This window comes from Panthera pardus, unplaced genomic scaffold, assembly GCF_024362965.1.
Source record: "Panthera pardus isolate Hobbes unplaced genomic scaffold, ASM2436296v1 HiC_scaffold_15, whole genome shotgun sequence".
In the NCBI taxonomy this organism is placed as follows: domain Eukaryota; kingdom Metazoa; phylum Chordata; class Mammalia; order Carnivora; family Felidae; genus Panthera; species Panthera pardus.
In genome coordinates this window covers 1,384,574-1,405,955 of record NW_026526710.1, presented here as the reverse complement: position 1 = coordinate 1,405,955, position 21,382 = coordinate 1,384,574, and the positions used below count along the sequence as shown (strand labels likewise).

At 45.7% G+C, this 21,382-nt stretch overlaps 2 protein-coding genes and 1 long non-coding RNA gene across 8 annotated transcripts in view; 1 reads left to right on the top strand and 2 right to left on the bottom strand.

Moving 5' to 3' along the window:
* MPHOSPH9 (M-phase phosphoprotein 9) overlaps positions 1-6,201 on the bottom strand; it is a 58,694-nt gene extending 52,493 nt beyond the window's left edge. For 3 of the 6 annotated variants that reach the window (XM_019467624.2, XM_019467627.2, XM_019467629.2), the window contains exons 1-3: positions 6,088-6,201; positions 3,412-3,676; positions 796-949 (exon numbers count right to left, since the gene is read on the bottom strand). In XM_019467624.2, the coding sequence (XP_019323169.2) occupies positions 796-949; positions 3,412-3,518 (261 nt within the window). In that variant the 5' untranslated portion in view covers positions 3,519-3,676; positions 6,088-6,201. Of the gene's footprint in view, positions 1-795; positions 950-3,411; positions 3,677-5,081; positions 5,103-6,087 lie in introns of those variants that run through there. The other 3 variants (XM_019467626.2, XM_019467625.2, XM_019467628.2) reach the window with 3 other exon arrangements.
* A 214-nt stretch (positions 6,202-6,415) lies between these two features.
* On the top strand, positions 6,416-19,509 carry MTRFR (mitochondrial translation release factor in rescue). Its single transcript, XM_019467631.2, has 3 exons — positions 6,416-6,544; positions 17,265-17,575; positions 19,284-19,509. Exons 2-3 carry the CDS (start codon positions 17,291-17,293, stop codon positions 19,500-19,502), a joined length of 504 nt encoding a protein of 167 aa, XP_019323176.1. The 5' UTR covers positions 6,416-6,544; positions 17,265-17,290; the 3' UTR covers positions 19,503-19,509.
* On the bottom strand, positions 9,951-17,266 carry LOC128776986 (uncharacterized). The gene is made up of 2 exons (XR_008422100.1): positions 16,229-17,266; positions 9,951-11,606 (listed from the first exon to the last, which is right to left on the bottom strand). It is a non-coding gene; the product is annotated as an uncharacterized LOC128776986 (long non-coding RNA).
* Positions 19,510-21,382: the final 1,873 nt, after the last annotated feature.

Here is a 21,382-nt window from a genome sequence, read left to right as displayed (position 1 = left end):
CAGTCGTCTTATAACTTCAGTGATTATGGATAATGAATACAAATAATTACAATTAGGGGTGGCTGCTACCGAATTCTTAAACCAGGTATTCATCCGTTCCACTTTACATTTTGACAATTACACAAACAATGGTTTTAAAAGTATGATAAACATTTAAAATAAAATCTACTGTCCCCTAAATAAACAATTTAATAATAATAATGTTTTATACATTTCTATAAAGCATTACCAAATCTAGCTTTGGAAAAATCTAACTTGGGCATTATTCTGTGAATCAAAATTTACATATTATATATTCTTTTATCTGCTAAGTTTTTATATCACAATTTAACCTGTAGACCAAAGAAAGAACCACTGACCTGAAAAATCAATATAACTCAATGTATCACAACTAAATGGGATAAAACATTACTAAGCAAAAGCCTTAATTTATAAATAGTTCAAAGAGGATTTAGGTTTTTCAAAATGGTAACACTTCTGTATGTGTTACTTAAAACATTAGAATTAGTAATAGTATCAGTAAATTTGGACTTCTCCCTTCTCTGAACAAAGCTAATATTTTAGTTGACACTTAAAATATAAATTAATGTGTCTAATGACTGATATTTGTCAAAACATGCTTTTGATCATCTTTTTCGTATGCGTTCAGTGCTGTTCCCCAATTACTACTTTTGACCACGTTAGCAATAAGTATCATGCTCTTTAGAAGATAAATCTCTAATAATTTAGAGTTTAGTAGAGGCACATGTACAATTATATTTTTTAAGATTCCACAAATAAAACAAAACTAGATACCTCACAGTTTTTCCAAAGTTCCGAATCAGTCCTTCCACTGTTTTGTAGCTCTTGCATTAAAGAGGTTAGGACTTCAACTGTACCTTGAATTACAGATGGTCTGGTCTTCCCTGAGAAAGAGGATACCCCATTTGTACTAAGGTGGGGACTACTTCTGTTGAAACATAAATAATTCAAATGGTTTTCTTCATTCTACCAAGTGTTGAATAATTCAGCAGTTCAAGTTTAGCAGAGCAGTACAAAACCACTGACATTTAATCCTTCTTAATGGCACCTCGTTTGTTGAAAATCTGATCACGTTTGTCCACAAAAGGAAAATAGCAGTAAAAAGACAACACTTATTTAAGAACCCAACAGAAAGACTTTCTCCAAAAGCGCGAGAACACTCCAAAGTACCAACAGAAAGTAAGTTTCTGCCATACGATAAGAAAAGGGTCTAGCTTCTCCAATCTACATTATTCCAGAGGATTATTGCACTCTACTGTAAGAAGAGCCTTTTTTATCGTAGCAGAGATTCTTTTTCCACTGCCCAGAACTGCAGTCAAGTGTTGTTAATCGCATCCCCCTAATTTGGTGTGATAAACTGATGCTTATCTTTTTTGCACTGTCTTTGAATAAAAGTTGTGCCAAGTAAATTAGCAGCAAATATTCAGGACTTATTTAGCCTGTTCATTGTGTAAAATAGCACTCATTCTTTCCAGGAGGACTGCTTTCCCAAACTTGAGAGGAAGTTATTTCAGGTTTGTTTTATAAAAACACAAAGCATAATTAAGGAAAATAAAATCTGTTTAAATTCCAGTCTAAGAGATCATTTTTCATTTATTTATTGATAACCTATATTGTTTCACAAAGAGTTCATTTAAAAAAAAAAACAATACTAATTAAAATAACAGAAAAATAGTGACAAGTAGGATCAGAGAAAGATTAATAAAAACCCAAGGGAAAGGAGAACATACATGTTGTCCGTTACGGATTTACACAGTTGTGTAATTATCAAGTCTAAATTTGGCTGATTTAACCACCAGTCACAATGAAAAGGGAGACAAGTTCAGTTACATAATTTTCATTACAAGGGCATATTTAGGGGTAACCTGGCTGGCTCAGTTGGTGGAGCACACAACTCTTGATCTCGGGTTGGTGACTTCAAGCCCCATGTTGGGGGTAGAGATTAAAAAAATTTTTTTAATTAAATCTTAAAAAAAAAAGGACATATTTAGGTTCCCCTAGGAAAATTGTGTTCTAAAAGGGATTTCTTCAGGGGCACCTGGGTGACTTAGTTGGTTAAGTGTCTGACTCTTGGTTTTGGCCCAGGCCAAGATCTCAGAGTTCATAAGTTCGAGCCCCACATTGGGCTCTGCACTGACAGTGGGGAGCCTGCTTGGGATCTCTCTCTCTCTCTCTCTCTCTCTCTCTCTCAAAATAATAAACATAAAAAAAATTTTAAAGGGAGTTCTTCATAGGGACCACTAGGTGATATAGGAAACAAACTTTCAGTACATGGTATAGATTACAAACACAGACATCTCTCTTGGACCATTTGCCACACACTTTCCCACCCTTTCACCTTGCTTTTTCATTTTATATATTCTTGTAAGCTGCCTTATATTCCTCCTGAGAAGGGCAGAGAATGAACAAACTTTTTAAGGAATTAATGAATTTATTAATTTCATCAAGATCTATTGTGTTCGAAAATATCTGACCCTTTAACAGTAGGGCCCAGACTGGTAAGTTTTTGCTCCCTTGTACCTGCTTGGTATATAGGTGGTCTCCTCTCTAATGGACTCTACCCCTTTGCTGTTTTTAAGCTACTAGAAATTTAGAAATCAAATAACCCAAGTTTGTCAGATTATGTACAAAATGAAAGCAAACGGGTTCTGATTACAAACAAACCAAAGGGGTGCATGGGTGGCTCAGTCGGTTAAACGTCCCAAAACCTGATTTTGGCTCAGGTCATGATCTCACGGTTCATGGGTTCAAGCCCTGCATCAGGCTCTGTGCTGACAGTCTGGAGCCTGCTTGGAATTCTCTGTCTCCCCCCTCCCTCTCTCTCTGCCCCTCGTTCTCTCGCTCTCTGTCTCAAAAATAAATAAACTTAAAAAAAAAAAAAAAGGCGCAAACACGGGATAGCTTAAAAAGAAAATGCATAAAATGCATTGTTGGATAGCATCTATTTTTGTCTACTCAGGGTCTGTTTTTCTGCTTACTTCCTAGTATTCAACTTTAATTGTTACTTCCCAGGTTGGTGAGGTAGTTCTGAAATATTAAACGTTATTTGTATGTAGAAACAGTATTTAGTCAATTAAATTCTAAAGGCATGTTCGTAATCTATGAGGAAGTTTTAAAAGTGTACAGAGAACCGTAACTAGGAAAATAAGTTCTTTTCCACAATGTTCCCCATGCAAAAGTGTATTATCTCTGGGAGAAACAAAAAACAGGAAAAGAATGAAACTATTCTGGACTTAAAACAACTATCCCTGAACAGTTCCTGCTCAGGGGCTGTTGTTATTTAAATGCGAACCAATAACTGTGATGCTATTTGGGTCAACTGGGCAAATAAACTTGTTTTGATTTGTTTTTACATAAAAAAAAAAAAAAATCTATCTATCCCATTCTTACCTATTAATATTTAAGTTCAGTCCAAAAGAATGGGGAGAATTTTTTATATCAGATTCTACAGAAGATGAAGTTTTCCGTAAGGGTTTCACCAAATCAAAATCTTCCATAGTGTATAGAAATCGTTACACTCTCTTATTTGAAAATGTAGGTTCTTTCAATGTTTGAAGAAACTGAATCCGAGTCATCTTCAGATGCTTCATCGTCTACAGGCATTTTCAGTGGCTAACATTCAGAACTGGGAAATATCCTAAGCTCCCAAGAGAGTCTGAAAATGAATGGAGGAAAAAATACTATAAAAAGCCACTAAATCTAGCAACTGCTTTTTCATTACTTTGGAAACCTTGATCCTTTTATATAAATTGGCATTAAGAATAGCAACATCATTTACAATAGTTAAAATGCAGAAACAACTAAGGCGTCCATCAACTGATGAATAAACTCATGTTGTATATACATATAATGGAATATTTCTCAGCCATAAGAAGAAATGAAATACTGATACAATACTACAATGTGGACAAACGCCGAAATATCATAATCAAGTAAAGGAAGCTCAGTAAAAGATCACATAACGTATGATGTCATTTATGTGAGGAATCTAGAATAGGCAAATCTTTTGAGACAGAAAGTAGATTTATGGTTGCCAGAGCTGGGGCATGAAGTGACCAAAAATGGGTATGGAGGGGCGCCCGGGGGGCTCAGTTGGTTGAGCGACTGACTTCGGCTTGGGTCATGATCTCACAGTTCGTGGGTTCGAGCCCCGCGTGAGGATCTGTGCTGACAGCTCAGAGCCTGGAGCCGGCTTCGGATTCTGTGTCTCCCTCTCTCTCTGCCCCTCCCCCACGCATGCTCCGTCTCTCTCTGTCTCGGAAATAAATAAACATAAAAGAAAAAAATGGGTATGGAGTGTCTTTTTAGGGTGATGAGAAATTCCAGAATTAAATGGTGGTGATGGTTACACAACCCATCTGTGAATATACTAAAAACCAATGAATTGTACGCTTTAAAGGGACGCATCTTACGATACATGAATTGGATCTCAAGAAATCTACAATAAGGGTGATTTGCAAAAGTAGCTTCATCTTTTCCAGGTATTATTTCAGAATTCTATGTGTTTAACTATCAAGGTTCTAGACACGACTCTACTGCGTAACAACTGGAACACGTACATGCCTTGTTCATTTAAGAAGCTCTACCCAGTAATGCTTGCTGATTTACACGGCGGATAAACTGGAACTACTTAGTATTTAATTTGGTATTAAAAACAGCCAATTAAATGGTTACCAACAGTTGTTTGTCCGTTGGCTGGAATGCATTTTGCGCTACATAGCCTTTATTACTTCTTTAAAGACTATTTGCCGGGTCAACTAAAAATAACTAACTGATGCAGGTTAACTGACGCCAGGTGTACAGAGGCAAGTTGGCCATCACAAATCAAACACCACGCTTCCTACTTAGGGAATTCATGTCTTTTTGAAAAAGTGAAAGAGCAAGGAAAAAAAAAAAAAACAAAAAAAAAAAACCATTTATGCTGCTTACAAGATTCCACTAGGTTCCCACTTCTGGGGCCTGGTTTTACAAAGCACAACCTTAAAAAACATCAGCTCATCAAGGAACCACTTCCTTGGCGGGAGGTAGGTTTTGTGAAAGCCAAGGGTAACTGGACCTACCTAAATGGATTTCTCCCCCGTGGCTCAGCCCATCACCAGCCACAAATGGGGTCCTGAAAAGGTCTGGGGCTGCACCTTCCACCCGGCAACGAAAATATCTGGATTCAAATCACCCTGCTCTCCAGGGACTTGGATCTGCGACCCCATCCACTATTTCGCCCGCTGAAGTAATCCGGATGCAGAAGATGGAGATGGAAAACCACTCGAAACGCAAAGATGCTTCTCCAGTGGGGGAGGGGGGGAGAGGAAAGGGAAATAAAAGGGGGGGGGGGACCCGACATAAATGCAAAATTAAAACAAAAACACGCCGTGGACAACGGTTATAAGCACAGAGCCATTTTTATATTTCCCAGGAACGAAATGTGACGCTCTTGGTCCCCAAAACCCCTCGCCAAAAAGAAGGTCGCTGGGAGGATGGGGGATGGGATGGTACAAATTGGGGCCCGACACTCGGAAAGTTAACCAGGTGTTTCGCTTTGCTAGGAGCCCGAGGGGGGTACGGAAGACAGGGTTCCAGAGGTTTTGAGGCCAGATCCTGACCCCCTTGCCTTCACAGCCAGACCTCAATTGCTGATGGGGTGGCTCTCGGGTCAAAGTGGGACGGCGAGCAAGAACAAAACGCGGTCGCCTGAACTGTGGGCAGCGGGGAGGCGGAAGGAAAAGCCGCTGCTCCCACAATTACAACCGCGATTCCCAAAGTCAACCAGGGAAGATCAAAAAAAGGAGACAAATCCCACAAGCCCCCCGCCACTCGGGATGAGGCGCTCTGCGATTGGGCCGCGCGGGTGTCACTCAAGGGCACTGAGTCTAGAAAAGGCACCCGGCCGCAGGCGAAGCCCCCACATACCCGAGGACTGTGGTGGGGGTTGTGTCGTGTGGCCGTCGTCCCCCCACCCCCGCCCTGAGCCCATCAGCACACTTAGGGTTCTGCTAAGTCCAGGTCTTCCGAGCCTCGTCCCCTTGCCCCCCGCGACTGACGGCTCCCCGCAGGCCGGCGACCACTCACCTGGCCGGGGCTCCCACAGTGGATGTCAGCGTCAGGCGAGCGGCCTCTCGCGACCGTTAAACTCGAGGGAGCGTGCGCGCGCCCGTCGTCCTGCCTGTGATTGGCTGCACGAAAGGGGGCGGAGACGGTTGCACCGCGGAGCGTCCGTCCTTCTCCCCTTTCTCTTCACGCCCCTTTCTCCAAAGGGGGAGGTCCTACGCTTGGGAACTCGGAGGGGGCGGAGCTTCTGCGAGGCCCTCCCGTCTGATTGGTTCTCTGGGAACGTACAGCTGCCACGCTAAAAATAGCTTCCGCTCTCCGCATGCGCAGTTGGTAAGAATGAGCCCAGGGCTAGTGAGGGAAGCGACGGCGGGAGTACTGCGCGTGCGCAAATCCAGGAGTGCGCTTTCGATGCACCTTCTGCAGTGGTTCCTGTTACCCTAGAAAGTGGCGGGTTGGAGACCACGTCTGCAGCCAGGTAAGCATCCGTGGAGCAGCCAGCCGCCTGTACGGTTGCCTGCGATTGTCAAGGACTCTGAAGAGAGGACTGGGAGCTAGGACGCCTGACTCTCCCAGCTTGCGGTCCTGATTCGTGCAACCAATTGACCTGAGACACCGCTGGCGGTGAGGTGCAACTTGTCCAGACACTGAGCTAAGTTTTCTCTGCACCTGGTTTACCCTAAGCTGCTGGGGGTCTTTCCCGGGGCTCTTCAAGGACTGGTGTGGGGAGGGGAGGACAGCTCACCGCCTTGGAGAAAACGGGTCCACCGAGGCCCGAGAAGAAATGGAAAGAGCTTCATTTACTTGTCCAACAGAGCTCTATAGAGCTCTTAGCACGCAGCAGGTGCTGTTCCAAGCTGGCACATAGTAGGTGTCAGCATGGCTCTTGCCAGGCCTTTCAAGGACGACAGAGAATTTGTGTCCTTTCCTGGAGGCGCCACCATTTCATTCTCTCTGTTCAGTTCACTTTTTTTTAATATTTATTTATTTTTGAGGGAGCATGAGCAGGGGAAGGGCAGAGAGAGAGGGAGAAAGAGGATCCGAAGCTGGCTCCGAGAGCCGTTAGCAGAGAGCTGTGAGATCAGGACCTGAACCGAGGTCAAATGCTTAAGCGACTGAGCCACCCAGGCACCCCTGTTGAGTTCACATTCTTAAGACTAGTTAACTTTTAAGGCCAGCTCTTAGATTTCCCTCCAGGGTTCCTGGGTCCAAAGTGAAAGAACTTTGCTAGCCCTATCATGTAGCTATGGCTGAAAAGCCAGGATGCACCGTGAAATGTTATTGGCAGCAATGACAGATCTTCGAGGCATTCCATGTCATCTGAGCTTCCTAACAATTCTGTCTCAAAGAGTAAAAATTCAGTCTGTGTCCAAAACCCCATCTGTATATGATAGATTTCAAGCTTAAATAAACTTAATCCACACCCGCCCCATTGTGTTAATCCTTCTGTGCTCATGTAATACCTCACTAAAATCAAAAACTAATTCTAAGCACATGGCTCTGACTTCAGTGATCATATTTCAAGCCCACAAAAAAAAAAAAAAGTTTTATCACTAATTTCAGTTGGTCATAATTGAACATAATTTCAGTTGTCTGTTATTTGAGACATTGTAGAATCTTTTTTTTTTTTTTTTAACGTTTATTTATTTTTGAGAGACACAGAGAGACAGAGAACGAGCAGGGGAGGAACAGAGAGAGAGGGAGACACAGAATCCGAAGCAGGCTCCAGGCTCTGAGCTGTCAGCACAGAGCCCGACGCGGGGCTCAAACCCACAAACCGCGAGATCCCAGGTGTCCCAAGACATTGTAGAATCTTTTACACTCAGAAGAACTGAGAAGTGTGAATTACTGAGACATCTCCAGGCAGACCGAGTTGTGCTTCCTTACAAGAAAAAATATTAACCCCAAAATTGAGTTCTGGTGATTAGTTCCTAACCATGCAAGAGGCAGGAGATGATCACTTTTGGCTGCAAAATCCAATGGGTTCTGTTCAGTTTGAGGATGTAGGTTTTTGGGGTTTTTTTGTTTTGGCTGTGTGGTTTTAGGTAACTTTTTATCTATTAATGTCCTAATAAGCCAGTGTATTCAGGAGCTACTATTCTGGTTAACCAAGTTTTCTTGGGTTTTTTTGTCGTTTTGTTGTTGCTGTTGTTGTTGTTGTTGTTGTTGTTTTAATATTTATTTTTGAGAGGGAGAGACAGAGTGTGAGCAGGGGAGGGGCAGAGAAAAAAGGAAATACAGAATCCGAAGCAGGCTCCAGGCTCTGAGCTGTCAGCACAGAGCCTGACGGAGGGCTCAAACTCAGGAATGACGAGATCATGACCTAAGCTGAAGTCAGATGCCTAACTGACTGAGCCACCCAGGCCCCTGTTTTTGTTTTTTTAATGTTTATTTATTTTTGAGAGAGAGAGACAGAGTGTGATCAGGGGAGGGACAGAGAGAGAGGGAGACAGAGAATCTGAAGCAGGCTCCAGGCTCTGAGCTATCAGCACAGAGCCCAATGCGGGGCTCAAACTCACGAACCATGAGACCATGACCTGAACCGAAGTCAGACGCTTAACCAACTGAGCCACCCAGGCGGCCCTAAAAAAGTAGTTTTTAAAACCCATAGACATGATTTCTGAATGTAGAAAACAGAAGTAGAGGCTTCAGAAATTCCAGTAAATGTATAATAACTTCATCTAATCTAAACCTACCACCCATCCTGGAGATTTTGCACTATTTGTGTGCAAGCTGACACCACTATTTTATGCCCTTTATGATGGTATGATTACTATAGGACTTTATCATAACAAATTGCTCAAGTATCTCTTTGACCTTGAAGGCTTCACACTGACAGCTTTTGAGCGGAGATCTTTTTTTTGAGCAGAAACCTTTCACGTTGGTGTGGATAAGACCAGGCTGTGCAGTCATAATGGCTGATAATAGCTTACAGCATTTGGTTTCTGTTAACCCTAGGGTTGCTACTCTTTGATTATTATGTCCAAACTGTTTGTCATTTGGCGGGGGGGGGGGGGGGTGGGGGGGGGGGTGCAGTTCTCTACAGCAATATATATATATATATATATATATATGGAACATTAAAACTTTATAGTTTAATTATTAAACATGAAATCTTCGGATATATATTTAAGTTTTTTCAGGGCTCCCCGGTAGCTCATGAGTGATAGAGTAGTAGATCGTGAGCATCTGACTCTTGATTTCAGCTAGGGTCATGGTCCCAGGGTTGTGGGATCGAGCCCCACATCGGGCTCTGCACTGAGTACGGAGACAGCTTGGGATTCTCTCCCTCTGCCCCTTTCCCCTGCTCGCACGCTCTCTCTCAAATTAAAAAAAAAAAAAAATTTAAATATAAATTTTTTCATCTTTCTTGTCCTTCACGGTTTTTCTTCCTATATGAGATAATCCCTAATGACCTTCATGTTTAAACCAGGACTTGCTTGGATGCAGGTGGTTTATCTTTCAATGTGAGCCTGCTGGGAAGTCACACTGTATTCGTGGCATCATAATTATCTCCTGGCACCTGATTTCATAGACCACAATTATGACCTCACCAAATAGCATGTCTTTGGTAACCTCATGGTTTTCAAGTACTTCTTAAATTGGACCGTACCAACTGAAATAATTTGCAGGTCACTGTTCTAGATTCCTTTTCACTGAGCCTGGCTGGCTCAGTTGGAAGAGCATGTGACTCTTGGGATCTTGGGGTCATGAGTTCGAGCCCCATGTTGCGAGTAGAGACGACTTAATTTAAAAAAAAAAAAAATTTTTTTTAAAGCCTATGAAACAATCAGTTTGCAGGTTAGGTTTGTGGGATAAGACCACAATTTATATGGTGTGTTAGTCAGAGGCTCTTTAGCTTTATAGTTTAGGGATCTGAAGTACTCCTAAGTGCTCAATGTTTGTGGAGATTTGTACTTTTTTTTTTTCTCATTGTAGGTGGTATCACTTCCACTTTACAGATGATGAAATATGACCAAAGTTGCACAGTGAGCAAATCATGAAGCCAAGACAGTGACTATAGGCAATGTGGCCTTTCAGGGACAAAAAAATTAAAGGAAGAGTCAAGAAGAGAAAGTTGAGGAAAATGAGCTAATTAAGGAGCTGGAGAAAGAACATCTAGAGATGTTATGAAAGGTGAAGGGAAAAGGGATAAAAAGAAAGCTGTCGAAATGATAAGTTTAGTTTAAAAATGGAATACCTGGGGCTCCTGGGTGACTCAGTCAGTTGAGCGTCTGACTTCAGCTCAGGTCATGATCTCACGGTTCATGAGTTCGAGCCTCGCGTCGGGCTTGCTGCTGTCGGCAGGGAGCCTGCTTCAGATCCTCTGTCCCCCTCTCTCTACCTCTCCCCCACTTGCACTCTCTCAAAAATAAACGAAACATTAAAAATAATTAATAATAATAATGGGATACCTAATGTTCTTCCAAGATAAGTCTTCCTCAGCTAATCCCTTTTTTTCTTTATTAGTGTCAAATATGATAATATACTTGAAAATACCTTGAAAGCATCTAAGTCCTAAACGAATACAAGGTATCAATCATGATAATGGAGGCGTTGAGAATTTAAGAACATGTAGAGTGTTATTACTGCTGCTTTTTTATGTGTTTCTGCCTTATTTTAACAGTTGGGGGCACCTGGGTGGCTCAGTTGGTTAAGCGTCCGTCTCTTGATTTCGGCTCAGGTCACGATCTCACAGGTTTGTGAATTCGAGTCCCACAATGAGTCCCACATCAAGCCTGCTTGGAATTCCGTCTCTCCCCCTCTCTGTCTGCTCCTCCCCTGCTCATTCTCTCTCCCTCTCAAAATAAATAAACTTAAAAAATTATAATTAAATAAACCGCAGGTGATAAAATTATAAAGTTCCTGTTAGATGCCATAAATAGAGGAAAAATCACAGCAATGCACACAAATAGGACAGGTGTCATTCTCTGTGGATTCAGAGTTTTCTGTTAAAAAAAAAAAAACACAGAATGGGATGTTAGTGTCATGTGAATTGAAAGCTTTTCTCTTTATCTCCTTCATGAGTTGTCTCTTGAGCTCTGTTACATGGAGACCAGACCTGGCGCAGTCCCCAGCTGGGCATTTCCTGCTCAATCTATTATGCTCGTCTTATTTGAGAAATAATCCTCTGCCAGCACTTCCTGTGAGTGAAAGGTGCCTTATCTTCAGAGCAAACCCCCAAGCCCAGGAAAGGGCTTGGTCTGTTTCAGGCCTGAGCCGCGGCACCAGGAGGTGCTCTAGCCCCTGCAAGGACTTCAGACACGCAGAACAGAGGGACGAGTTAGTTGGAGCCCATGGGAAACGGCTGCTTTTTTTTAACTCCCATTTTCCAGGGCGCACCGAAACATACTAGGCAACATGGATTATGATTAAGCATTTCTCAGAAAGTCATTCTCTCACTTAGCTTCTGGTGCCATCAGCTGGCCATTTTGTCCTTTTCAAGCTTCACCACCACACATCCGCCTGTCCCAGCAGTCACCGTTTCTGGTCCCTCAGGATCGATCAGGTCATTGTCTCGCGACTTGTCACTTTCTCTCCTGTTACGGAGAGGGAAACAGGACCGTGACCAAGAAGGTTGTCGGCACTCCAGAATTCTGGCCTCAACTTCTTAAATATTACAAACATGAGAAACACCAGTTTCTAGAAGCGTCTGTCCCAGCAGATGAAAGAACTTGCTCGTTCCTGTGTCCTAGTACAGTGCTTCTCAGACTTTGGGAGTGTGACTCTGAGTCACCTGTGGATCTTCATAAAATGCAGGTTCTCAGCTCGGAAGTCTGGGGTAGGGCGTGAGAGTCTCCATTCCTAACAAGCTCCCAAGTGGTTATGTTGCTACTGCTCTGCGGACCATAATGAGAAGAAAGATTCTGGAGCTACGCGGTCTGATAGGGTAGATTTTGAAGACTTCATATAAATAATAAGGTGTGCATAATTTTTATATTGATCACATGTTGAAATGATATTTTGGCCATACCAGGTTAATATAGTAAGTAAAGTATATTAAATGTGTATCTTTCAAATATGTTAACATTCATTTCATCAGTTTCTTATTACTGTTTTGAGTTTATTTTTATTACTTTTTTATAAATGTTTTTAAATATTTATTTTTGAGAGGGAGCACGAGTGGGGAAGGGGCAGAGAGAGGGAGACACAGAATCCGAAGCAGGCTCCAGACTCAGCTTTTGGCACAGAGCCTGACGCAAGGCTCGAACCCACGAACCGCGATATCATGACCTGAGCCTAAGTCGGACGCTCAACCGACTGAGCTACCCAGGCACCCCAGTTTTGTTTTGTTTTTTGTTTTGTTTTGTTAAGATTTTATTGTTAAGTGATCTCTGCACCCAATTTGGGGCTTAAACTTCCAACCCCAAGATCAAGAGTGACATTTTGCACCGACTGAGCCAGCCAGGTGCCCCTTTTTACTGTTTTTAAGGTGATTACTAGAAAATTTAGAATTTCACACGTGGCCTACATTATGTTCAGGTCGGACAACGCTGTTCTAGAACACATTATTGGCGTTCTTTTTTCGGATGACCCCATTTCTCAGTCCCCTGGTTACCATTTCACATTCCCTATTAGCTCAAACCCATATGCATTCAGTTCTTTCTGTGAGTGTTTTCTCTTCCCACCATTACTGTCCTTCACACCTTCCTCATCGTCATCTTTTCCGTCGTCGTCCCAGGACCCCATCCAGCATTTAGACGCTCCCAAGAGCCAGCACCCAGGCAGCACCTTTGCTCAGAGCTTTTGGCCATGCTCTCGCAGTGGGGTTCCTGGAGGCAAGAGCCTCACCAGGGAGCTGGTTAGGAATACAGAGTCTCAGGCCCCACCCCAGGCCTAATGAAGCGGGATCCTGGTTTGCAGGATTCCCGGGGATTTGTCTCTCTCAAGAGCTTTACCGGTTGCCTTTCCTAAAGCACCCTGTTCCCATTGAGCTCCACATCTGTTCTTTCAGTTGGCTTTGATGAAGTCTCTCCGAGGTTGAGACAATATGAAAGTCGTGGCTAAGAGAAAATAGTTTCTCTCTCTCTCTCTCAGAAGAATAAACAGTGAATTTGGGGCAAATGGCATCCGGGAGGGGAGTCCAGAGATTGAAATCCTATGACTTCCTGCAAATGGATTCAGATACCCTTATCTGTCTCGGAGGCACAACGGGAAAGGCATCAGCGTCCCCTTTGCCCGTCTCAGGAGCATTAATGCTGCCGGCGAAGCGAGCCTCGCCTTGCTGCTCTGCTTTACGTCTGACTGTTGGCCGCAGTCACGGGCCACATCCCAGAGCGGACCACACCACCCCTGCAGCTAGACGTCTTCCTGGGTTTGGGTTGGCCACGGAGGCCTGAGGCGGGAATGTGTGGCGGCTGGGTCCAGGTCAGGAGAGGAGGCACCTAACAGAATGCAGATTCCAAGTCCAAGGGACTCGGGCACAGTGACCAAGAACCACCGCTCTCTGTGGCATCTTCTCCATTCCGGGCTACAGCACGTGTCAGATTTCGGGGCATCTTAATTTCCCATTTGTGCAACAGGCCCCCTGGGCTCCCTGAGACCCACGCCCGGCACATAGGAGGTGTTGGAAACGTTCATTGAACAAATGAACGTTCCGTTTTGTAAAGTCCTGACTCCCGTTATCTCTGACCTGACCAAGTGGGAAGGGACTGGGACAGCGAGAGAGGCTTTAAGCCCAACTGCGTCAGCCGTTGGGGGCCGAAGCCGTCAGAGGAAGAGCAGCACTGAGGCGACGCCGGGGTGGAGAGCCGGCCCTGAAGGGAGGCGCACGCTCACAGAAAGGAACTGGGGCAAGCTGTCAGGACTCCTGGTTTCCCTCTGCCAGCACTTGTTACCATTTGTCCTTTTCTCTTTCTTAATGTCACAATGAGCTCTAATTGAAGATGCTTGTATTGTTCCCCCGAAGACTTTGGGTTGCTCTGCGGGTATCACAAAAACTGAAACCCAATCCGTATTCTTCTCTGGGCTTTGGGGAAGCGGAACCACGGGTGAGTTTGTCATTTTGAGCAGTCGTTGGCGTAGAGCCAAAGCTCCAGGAGATACTGAAAGTATTTAGAATCGTCCGATTGGCTGTTGGAATTAGCTGTTAAACAAAGCAGCCAGTAACTGAACACCGGGGGCCTTCGTGAACTCCAGTTGGGTGGGAGACCTTCTAGTGTGTGTGTCGGCTCTGAACTAGGACAGAAAGGTAGAGACTGGAAACACAGCAGGCCGGGGACAGAGCAGCTGATAAACGCACTCTCCTCTCCGCCCTTTGTCTGGGAGTTTTGCCTTGTCTCCGACTCTCTTCCTTTCTTTGTCCCTGCACTCAATTCCAAGGCTGCCCTGGCCGGTCAGATTTACCAACCAGCGGAAGAGAAACCCCAAGGGAGGCCCTGGGCTTGAGTTCCACAACAAATCTGATCCAGGGACTAGATGCTGTCTGGTACACAAAGGGATCTTGTTCTGTGGCTTGAAAGCAGAAATAAGGGAAAGGGGAATTTTGGGCATCGACTCAGTCTCATTCACTTCACTCGGTTACAGGGGAGCGGATTCTTTGTTGCAGCGATTTCAGAAAAGCGCCTGAGTTTATGGGTTTATCGTTTCTCTGCTCGTGAGCGGACTTTGGAGAGACCTGACACACGATAAACAAACCCGGTTGTTCTGGGGCGCCTGGGTGGCGCAGTCGGTTAAGCGTCCGACTTCAGCTCAGGTCACGATCTCGCGGTCCGTGAGTTCGAGCCCCGCGTCGGGCTCTGGGCTGATGGCTCAGAGCCTGGAGCCTGCTTCCGATTCTGTGTCTCCCTCTCTCTCTGCCCCTCCCCCGTTCATGCTCTGTCTCTCTCTGTCTCAAAAATAAATAAACGTTAAAAAAAAAATTAAAAAAAAAAACAAACAAACAAACCCGGTTGTTTTTAAGTGGCACCGGCACACTCTGTTTCAAAATCTAGCCCCTCGCAGCCACAGAGCATCTTGCCAATGCCACGCTAATCCTCGCCCCAAGGGACTGACCTACACGCTGAATGGCGTACTTTTCAGAAAGAAGTTACGAGTTTAGAGGTGCCTGGGTGGCCCACTCAGTTAAGCATCCGGTTTTGGCTCAGGTCATGATCTCCCGGATTGTGGGTCCGAGCCCCACGTCGGGCACCATGCTGACAGCTCAGAGCCTGGAGCCTGCTTCAGATTTTCTCTCTCTCTCTCTCTCTCTCCCCCCCCTCCCCCGCTCGTGCCGTCTCTCTCTCTCTCTCTCTCTCTCAAAAATAAAACACTTGTTTAAAGAAAAGAAAGGAGGGAAGGAAGAAGTTACGAGTTTAGACTACAATGTCAGTCATAGAATTGAAAATTAGCATTGGCATAAGGCTTGAAAAGCAGATTTCATTGTTTTTATTTTCCATAGAGGGAGAGAGATGAACACCTTACTGTCACTCTAGAGATGGCCAGTGTCATCTCAGGGCCAGCTGAGAGGACTACTCAGATAGATACACGTGAAATGACAGAAGTGCATGTGGTTACAAGGCAGCAATGCCCAGCAGCATGTGTCTGCATTGAGCTTCCACAAAGCTAGTTGGAGACCAGCGTGGGCTCAGTGGAAGTCAGCAGCCAGACCTGACATCCCACGACAACAAAGGTAAACGAGCCAAGAGCAAACCTGCGGAAAGTATTTGGTGCAGGTTAAGTTACTTGTGGCTTAGGCACACGCCACTTCCTACCTATGTTGGAGACCGGGGGCCATCAGGTGGAATTTACAGGGTCTCAAATGGTAAAAGCAGCTATTTAGAGTCTGAAAGGAAGCAGCAGTTGTTAAAAAGGGCCACACATCCCTTTTTAGCGTCCGCGCCCTCTCGGATCAAGAAGCGTCAAGCAAGGGAGCGGCACACTCATAGTTCCCATAATCCACCTGAGTGACAGGAGTTTTGCTACAAATTGGTCTCAAAACAGATCTTTCCGGGATATTTTTTTTTTTCTCTGATCTTTATGCCTGTGCCGGATGGGTAGAGAAGGGCTCATTTACCCATTTTCCAGATAAGACGGGCCCCCGTTGTGACTTGTCCCTGTCCGCATGGCGAGGTTACCGATCTTTGAAAGGAGCTAACACCTTTCAGCTCGCTCTGCCCTCCTCCCCTGGAAGCAAAGGCCCGCGGGACCACCATGTCCTGGGAGCTCCTGTCTATACTGTTACCTGTCAGCTGAGACGCTTCAGCCTTCTGCTACGTCGGGAGCAGCTATTTAAATCCTGCTTACTTGGAGTGCCTGGGTGTCTCAGTCGGTTGAGCGTCCGACTTCGGCCCAGGTCGTGATCTCACGGTTTGTGGGTTCGAGCCCCGCGTCGGGCTCTGCGCTGACGGCTCGGAGCCTGGTGCCTGCTTCAGACTCTGTGTCTCCCTCTCTCTCTCTGCCCCTCCCCTGCTCCCACTCTCTGTCTCTCTCTCAAAAATAAATAAGCGTTAACAAAAATTGTCTAAATAAATACTGCTTTCTTTTTTTAGCATCTTCTGACTAGACTCCAAGCTCCATGAAGACAGAGGCTCGCTCTTTTCCGCCTCGCACCACTCACTACACCCCGTGTGGCATTTTGAACCTAACAGGCACCTTACTAAAAATCCGCTGATTTCATGGTTCCAGTAAGGAGCGCCACTTGGATCACGATATTGGCAGTGCGTCTGAGGGAACAGATGTTCCTATTCAAGTCCATGAAACTGGAAACATTAAAAAACAACAATCATGACATTGATTGATAGTGATATTTACCGTGTCAGACTGTGTAAGCTCAGCTATAAAATAGACTCGCATACTGTCGTTCTTTACATTTTGATTTCAAAGATTCTCAAACGTCGAAATAACGTCGCTTGACTCAGATCCTAATTCCCGCTTGATGCCCTGTGTAATATTTCCTTAGCGAATTACGGCCCTCTTCTGTTGTGTGTCACACACTCACAACCTCTCCTCCCTGAGAAAACGGCACCTCCGGGTGCTTCGAAGATATTTTCAGTCCGTCGTAAGAAAACATGTATCCGCTGGCAGGGAGCGTGCTGCTAAGGCCACGGGAGATCAACGCAAGGCTCGCCGCTCTGTCTTTGCCAGTTTCCTAAATACCTTGGCGACGGGTGGGTGGCCGTGGTCTGAACTGGTTTATAAAAGGTCGTCCTAGATCCCGAAGTGTCCTCTTGGGAGCAAACGCGTCTTCCTGAAAGGCTGTCTTTCTTCCTCCAACTCAGGTCCTCAACAAGCAGAGCTCCTCTCCATGAGTACCTCGGGTTTCTTTCGTTGGCCCGCACCGCTGGCCAGAATGTGCACGGCGCCGTGGGGACTCGGGCTTCGGGGGAGGCCAGCGCTGTTAGCCCCGGGAGCGGCAGTCACCGCGGTCCAGATGGCAGGCAGGAGGGACCGCCCCGCTCTGCTGCCTCCCCTGGATGAGAGTGACCTTGAAGAGCAGTTCGTGAAAGGGCACGGTCCGGGGGGCCAGGCAACCAACAAAACCAGCAACTGTGTGGTGCTGAAGCACATCCCCTCGGGCATCGTCGTCAAGGTAGAGGAGGAAGCCCGCTGGGGGTCCTGGGGTTCGGGGGGGGGGGGGGGGGGGGGGGGGCCTTGAGTGACGGCGGTGGTCGGCCGAGGTGCGTTCTCCTCGCGGCCCGGTTCGGTTGGCGCTGCAGATCCCGCCTCCGGCCCCGAGGCAGAGCCTCAGAAGCTTCCTTCCGGGGGCCCGTGGCGCCAGGGGACACCTGCGGGCCTGGCATCCGGCAGGCAGCGCGGTTCTCGCAGAGCCGTGCGGTGTTCGCGGTCCGGCAGAAGCCGCGGGCCCCGGTCCCCGAGCGGCACGCTGGCCTGGGGTGTCTGCCCGCCGTCCCGGCCCTCAGCGACCTGGCCGTGTCCCCCCGTCCCCTCTTGGGTAAATGTCAGTGACACCCGCCCTTCTGAGCGTGAGGTAACGGGGCGAAGCCTCTCTAGCCCTCGGAGTAAACACGCGGCGGCTGGCTGCCTGTAGAGTCTCCCCTTTTTGTATCAAAACCAATCTCCGATCAGAGCATCACCAGCTCTCAGCACGGTTCGAAGCCCTCGGAAATACGGAAATGCTTTTTCCCCGTTTTCCTGGCTTGTGAGTAGTGGCCCCGCTGCCTCAGTGGAACTGGCAGTCCCTTCTGAGTGGCCCGAGGGCCCGAGGGGCGGCCCGGGCGGAGGAACAGAGGAGATGGCTAAGCCGCTGTTCCGTGTGCCGGCTGGTACTAACCGCAGCGACGTCCGTCACGTCCACACGTGGTAGGCGTCGTGCAATGAGGCGCGTAGTCTTTGTCCTCGCGAGCCCTCGTGCCTTACCTTTTCCACGGTACAAGTGCGGAATCAGGCACAGAGAGGTTAAGTAACTTGCCCAAGATCCCACAGCCGCAGGCATCAACCGAGAGCAAGCCCACAGTCTGGCTCCGAACAACTGTTTTTTCACTGCCAAGTTTTTGAGCCAAGAGCCTATCAACTAAAAACCTCACTCGCTTTTCTTTTTTTCTCAATCGCTTTTTTCCTCCTTGAGAAACGGTGTCATTCATGAGCAACAAATAAAATTCTGAAACCTGACACGGTTTTGGTTTAACTATTTTATAACCTCACTGCAGATTCGCCTTTAGTAGTATGCTTTGACTCTGATTTCACAGGCTTTATCAGATAGCTTTGCAAGGCGCTCACCCTTCCTAACTCAGGTATGACGTAATCACTGTTACGGTTGACTAATAATAAAGATGCTATCTCCCTCCTTGAGACAGAAGTTTACATTTATAAATTTTTCTAAGTTAGTTTATTTTGAGAGAGAGAGAGAACACGAGGAGAGAGAGGGAGAGAGAGAATCCCAGAGTCCACACATCAGTGCAGAGCTCAACGCGGGGCTCAAATTCACAAACCACAAGATCATGACCTGAGCTGAAGTCAGACGCTTAACCGACTGAGCTGCCCGGGCGCCCCCAGAATTTTACATTTATAAATGGTGCAGAGTGTTTGTTCCCTGGCCACAAGCTAGACATAGCAATTGACATTTTCAAAACTATTTGGGGACGTTATGTTACTGCTGTCATCGCTTCCGAACAAAGCAACGCTCTTAATTACAAATAATCACAGAAAAAGCCACATCATACGTATGCTGGAGGGTGGGGCAAGGGCAAGGGCTGAGCAGAGCAGAGGCAGGAGGGCAATATGGTCTTTGTTCTGTCCAGAATGAACTTTTTCACGGTGTAAGTTACTGTCTCTTGCAGTGCCATCAGACGAGATCAGTCGATCAGAACAGAAAGCTAGCCCGGATAATCCTACAAGAGAAAGTGGATATTTTCTACAACGGCGAAAACAGTCTTGTTTACAAAGAAAAACGGGAGGCAGAGAAGAAAAAGCAAGAGAAGAAAAAAAGAGCAAAGGAAACTCTAGAAAGAAAGAAACTCCTGAAAGAACTGTGGGAATCAAGTAAAAACGTCCACTGAGAAAGAATTAGAAATGCTAATTTTTGTTTGTTTGTTTTGTTTTTAAGTAATCTCTACACCCAATGTGGGGCTTGAACTCGACCCTGAGATCAAGAGTCACACGCTCCACTGACTGAGCCAGGCAGGCACCCCTGAAAGAACAGCAGATTCTGACTAAAGAACCTGCCAGATGCTTCCAGGGAATAATGGTGGGGAGTTCTATTCCACCTCAAGCATTACTATAGTGTTTCTGTATTTTTAACCGACTTCAAATTTTAAATCAAAAATTTTTTAATGGCGGACTAAACTGGTGGATAAAGATACACTTTTTTTTTTTAAGTTTTATTATTTTGAGAGAGAGAGCAAGGGAGGGGCAGAGAGAGGAGGAGAGAATCCTAAGCAAGGCTCCACACTTACCACAGAGTCCAATGCGGGCCTTGAACTCACAAAGCATGAGATCATGACTTGAACTGAAATGGAGAGTCCAACGCTCAACCAAATGAGCCACCTAGATGCCCCTAAATGCGTTTTTTTTTGTGTTTTTTTTTTTTTTTTTTTTAAGTGTAGGGGCGCTTGGGTGACTCGGTTGGTTAAGCATCCAACTTCAGCTCAGGTCGTGATCTCGCGGTTTGTGGATTTGAGCCCTGCGTCAGGCTCTGTACTGACAGCTCGGAGCCTGGAGCTCTGTGTCTCCCTCTCTCTCTGCTCCTACCCCACTCACGCTCTGACTCTCTCTCTCTCTCTCAAAAATAAACAAATATTAAAAAAAAAAAAAAAAAAAAGTTTATTCATTTGGGGTACCTGAGTGGCTAAGTCAGTTGAGCATCTGACTCTTGGTTTCAGCTCAGGTCATGATCTCACAGTTCGTGGGTTTGTGCCCCACGTCAGGTTCTGTGCTGACAGTGTGGAGCCTGCTTGGGACTCTCTCTCTCCCTCTCTCTGCCCCCCCCCCCACTCTCTTTCAAAGTAAATAAACTTTAAAAAATACTATTAAAAAATAAAAGTGTAGGGGCGCCTGGGTGGCTCAGTCGGTTAAGCGGCCGACTTCGGCTCAGGTCATGATCTCGCAGTCTGTGGGTTCGAGCCCCGCTTCGGGCTCTGTGCTGACAGCTCGGAGCCTGGAGCCTGTTTCAGATTCTGTGTCCCCCTCTCTCTGACCCTCCCCCGTTCATGCTCTGTCTCTCTCTGTCTCAAAAATAAATAAACGTTAAAAAAATTTAAAAATAAATAAATAAATAAATAAATAAATAAATAAATAAATAAAAGTGTATTCATTTATTTAGAGAGAGGGCACGTGTGCAAGTAGGGGAGGGGGAGAGAGAGAATCCCAAGTAGGCTTTTTGCTGTCAACGAGGAGCCCAACACGGGGCTCAAATTCTTGAAATGTGAGATCATGACCTAGCCAAAGTCAGATGCTCAACTGGCTGAGCCACCCAGGCGCCCTAGAGATGCACATTTTGAGAATAAAACTATAAAGAGACACACAGAAGTCATTACTATAAAAGGACAGCAGCTACTTTTTGTGGGGAGGAAGGGGGTCGCCACGAGGTGACAGAGGGGTGTCGGATGGCTGGCGGTAGTTAGAAGGATGTCACCATATCTTTTTAAGCTACACATTTGTGTATCTTGTTTTATTATCAAAAAAGAAAACATTAATAAGGAAGGTCCATTTTTGGGGCGGGGGGAACTGTGGAATTGAGCCAAACATTAATGGCATTTAGTGCCACCGTTCATCCACTGGGAGGTCATGGCTAGGTGATACTTGACATCCCTTAGCTTAACGTCAGGCTAAGAGAATGAGAGAAAACCACATGGAGAAAGATGTACACGTCAGTAAGTTACTTGCCCGTTTACCCCATTAACTTAATAGACTGTATGTTGCCAAATATCCTCTCTGATGT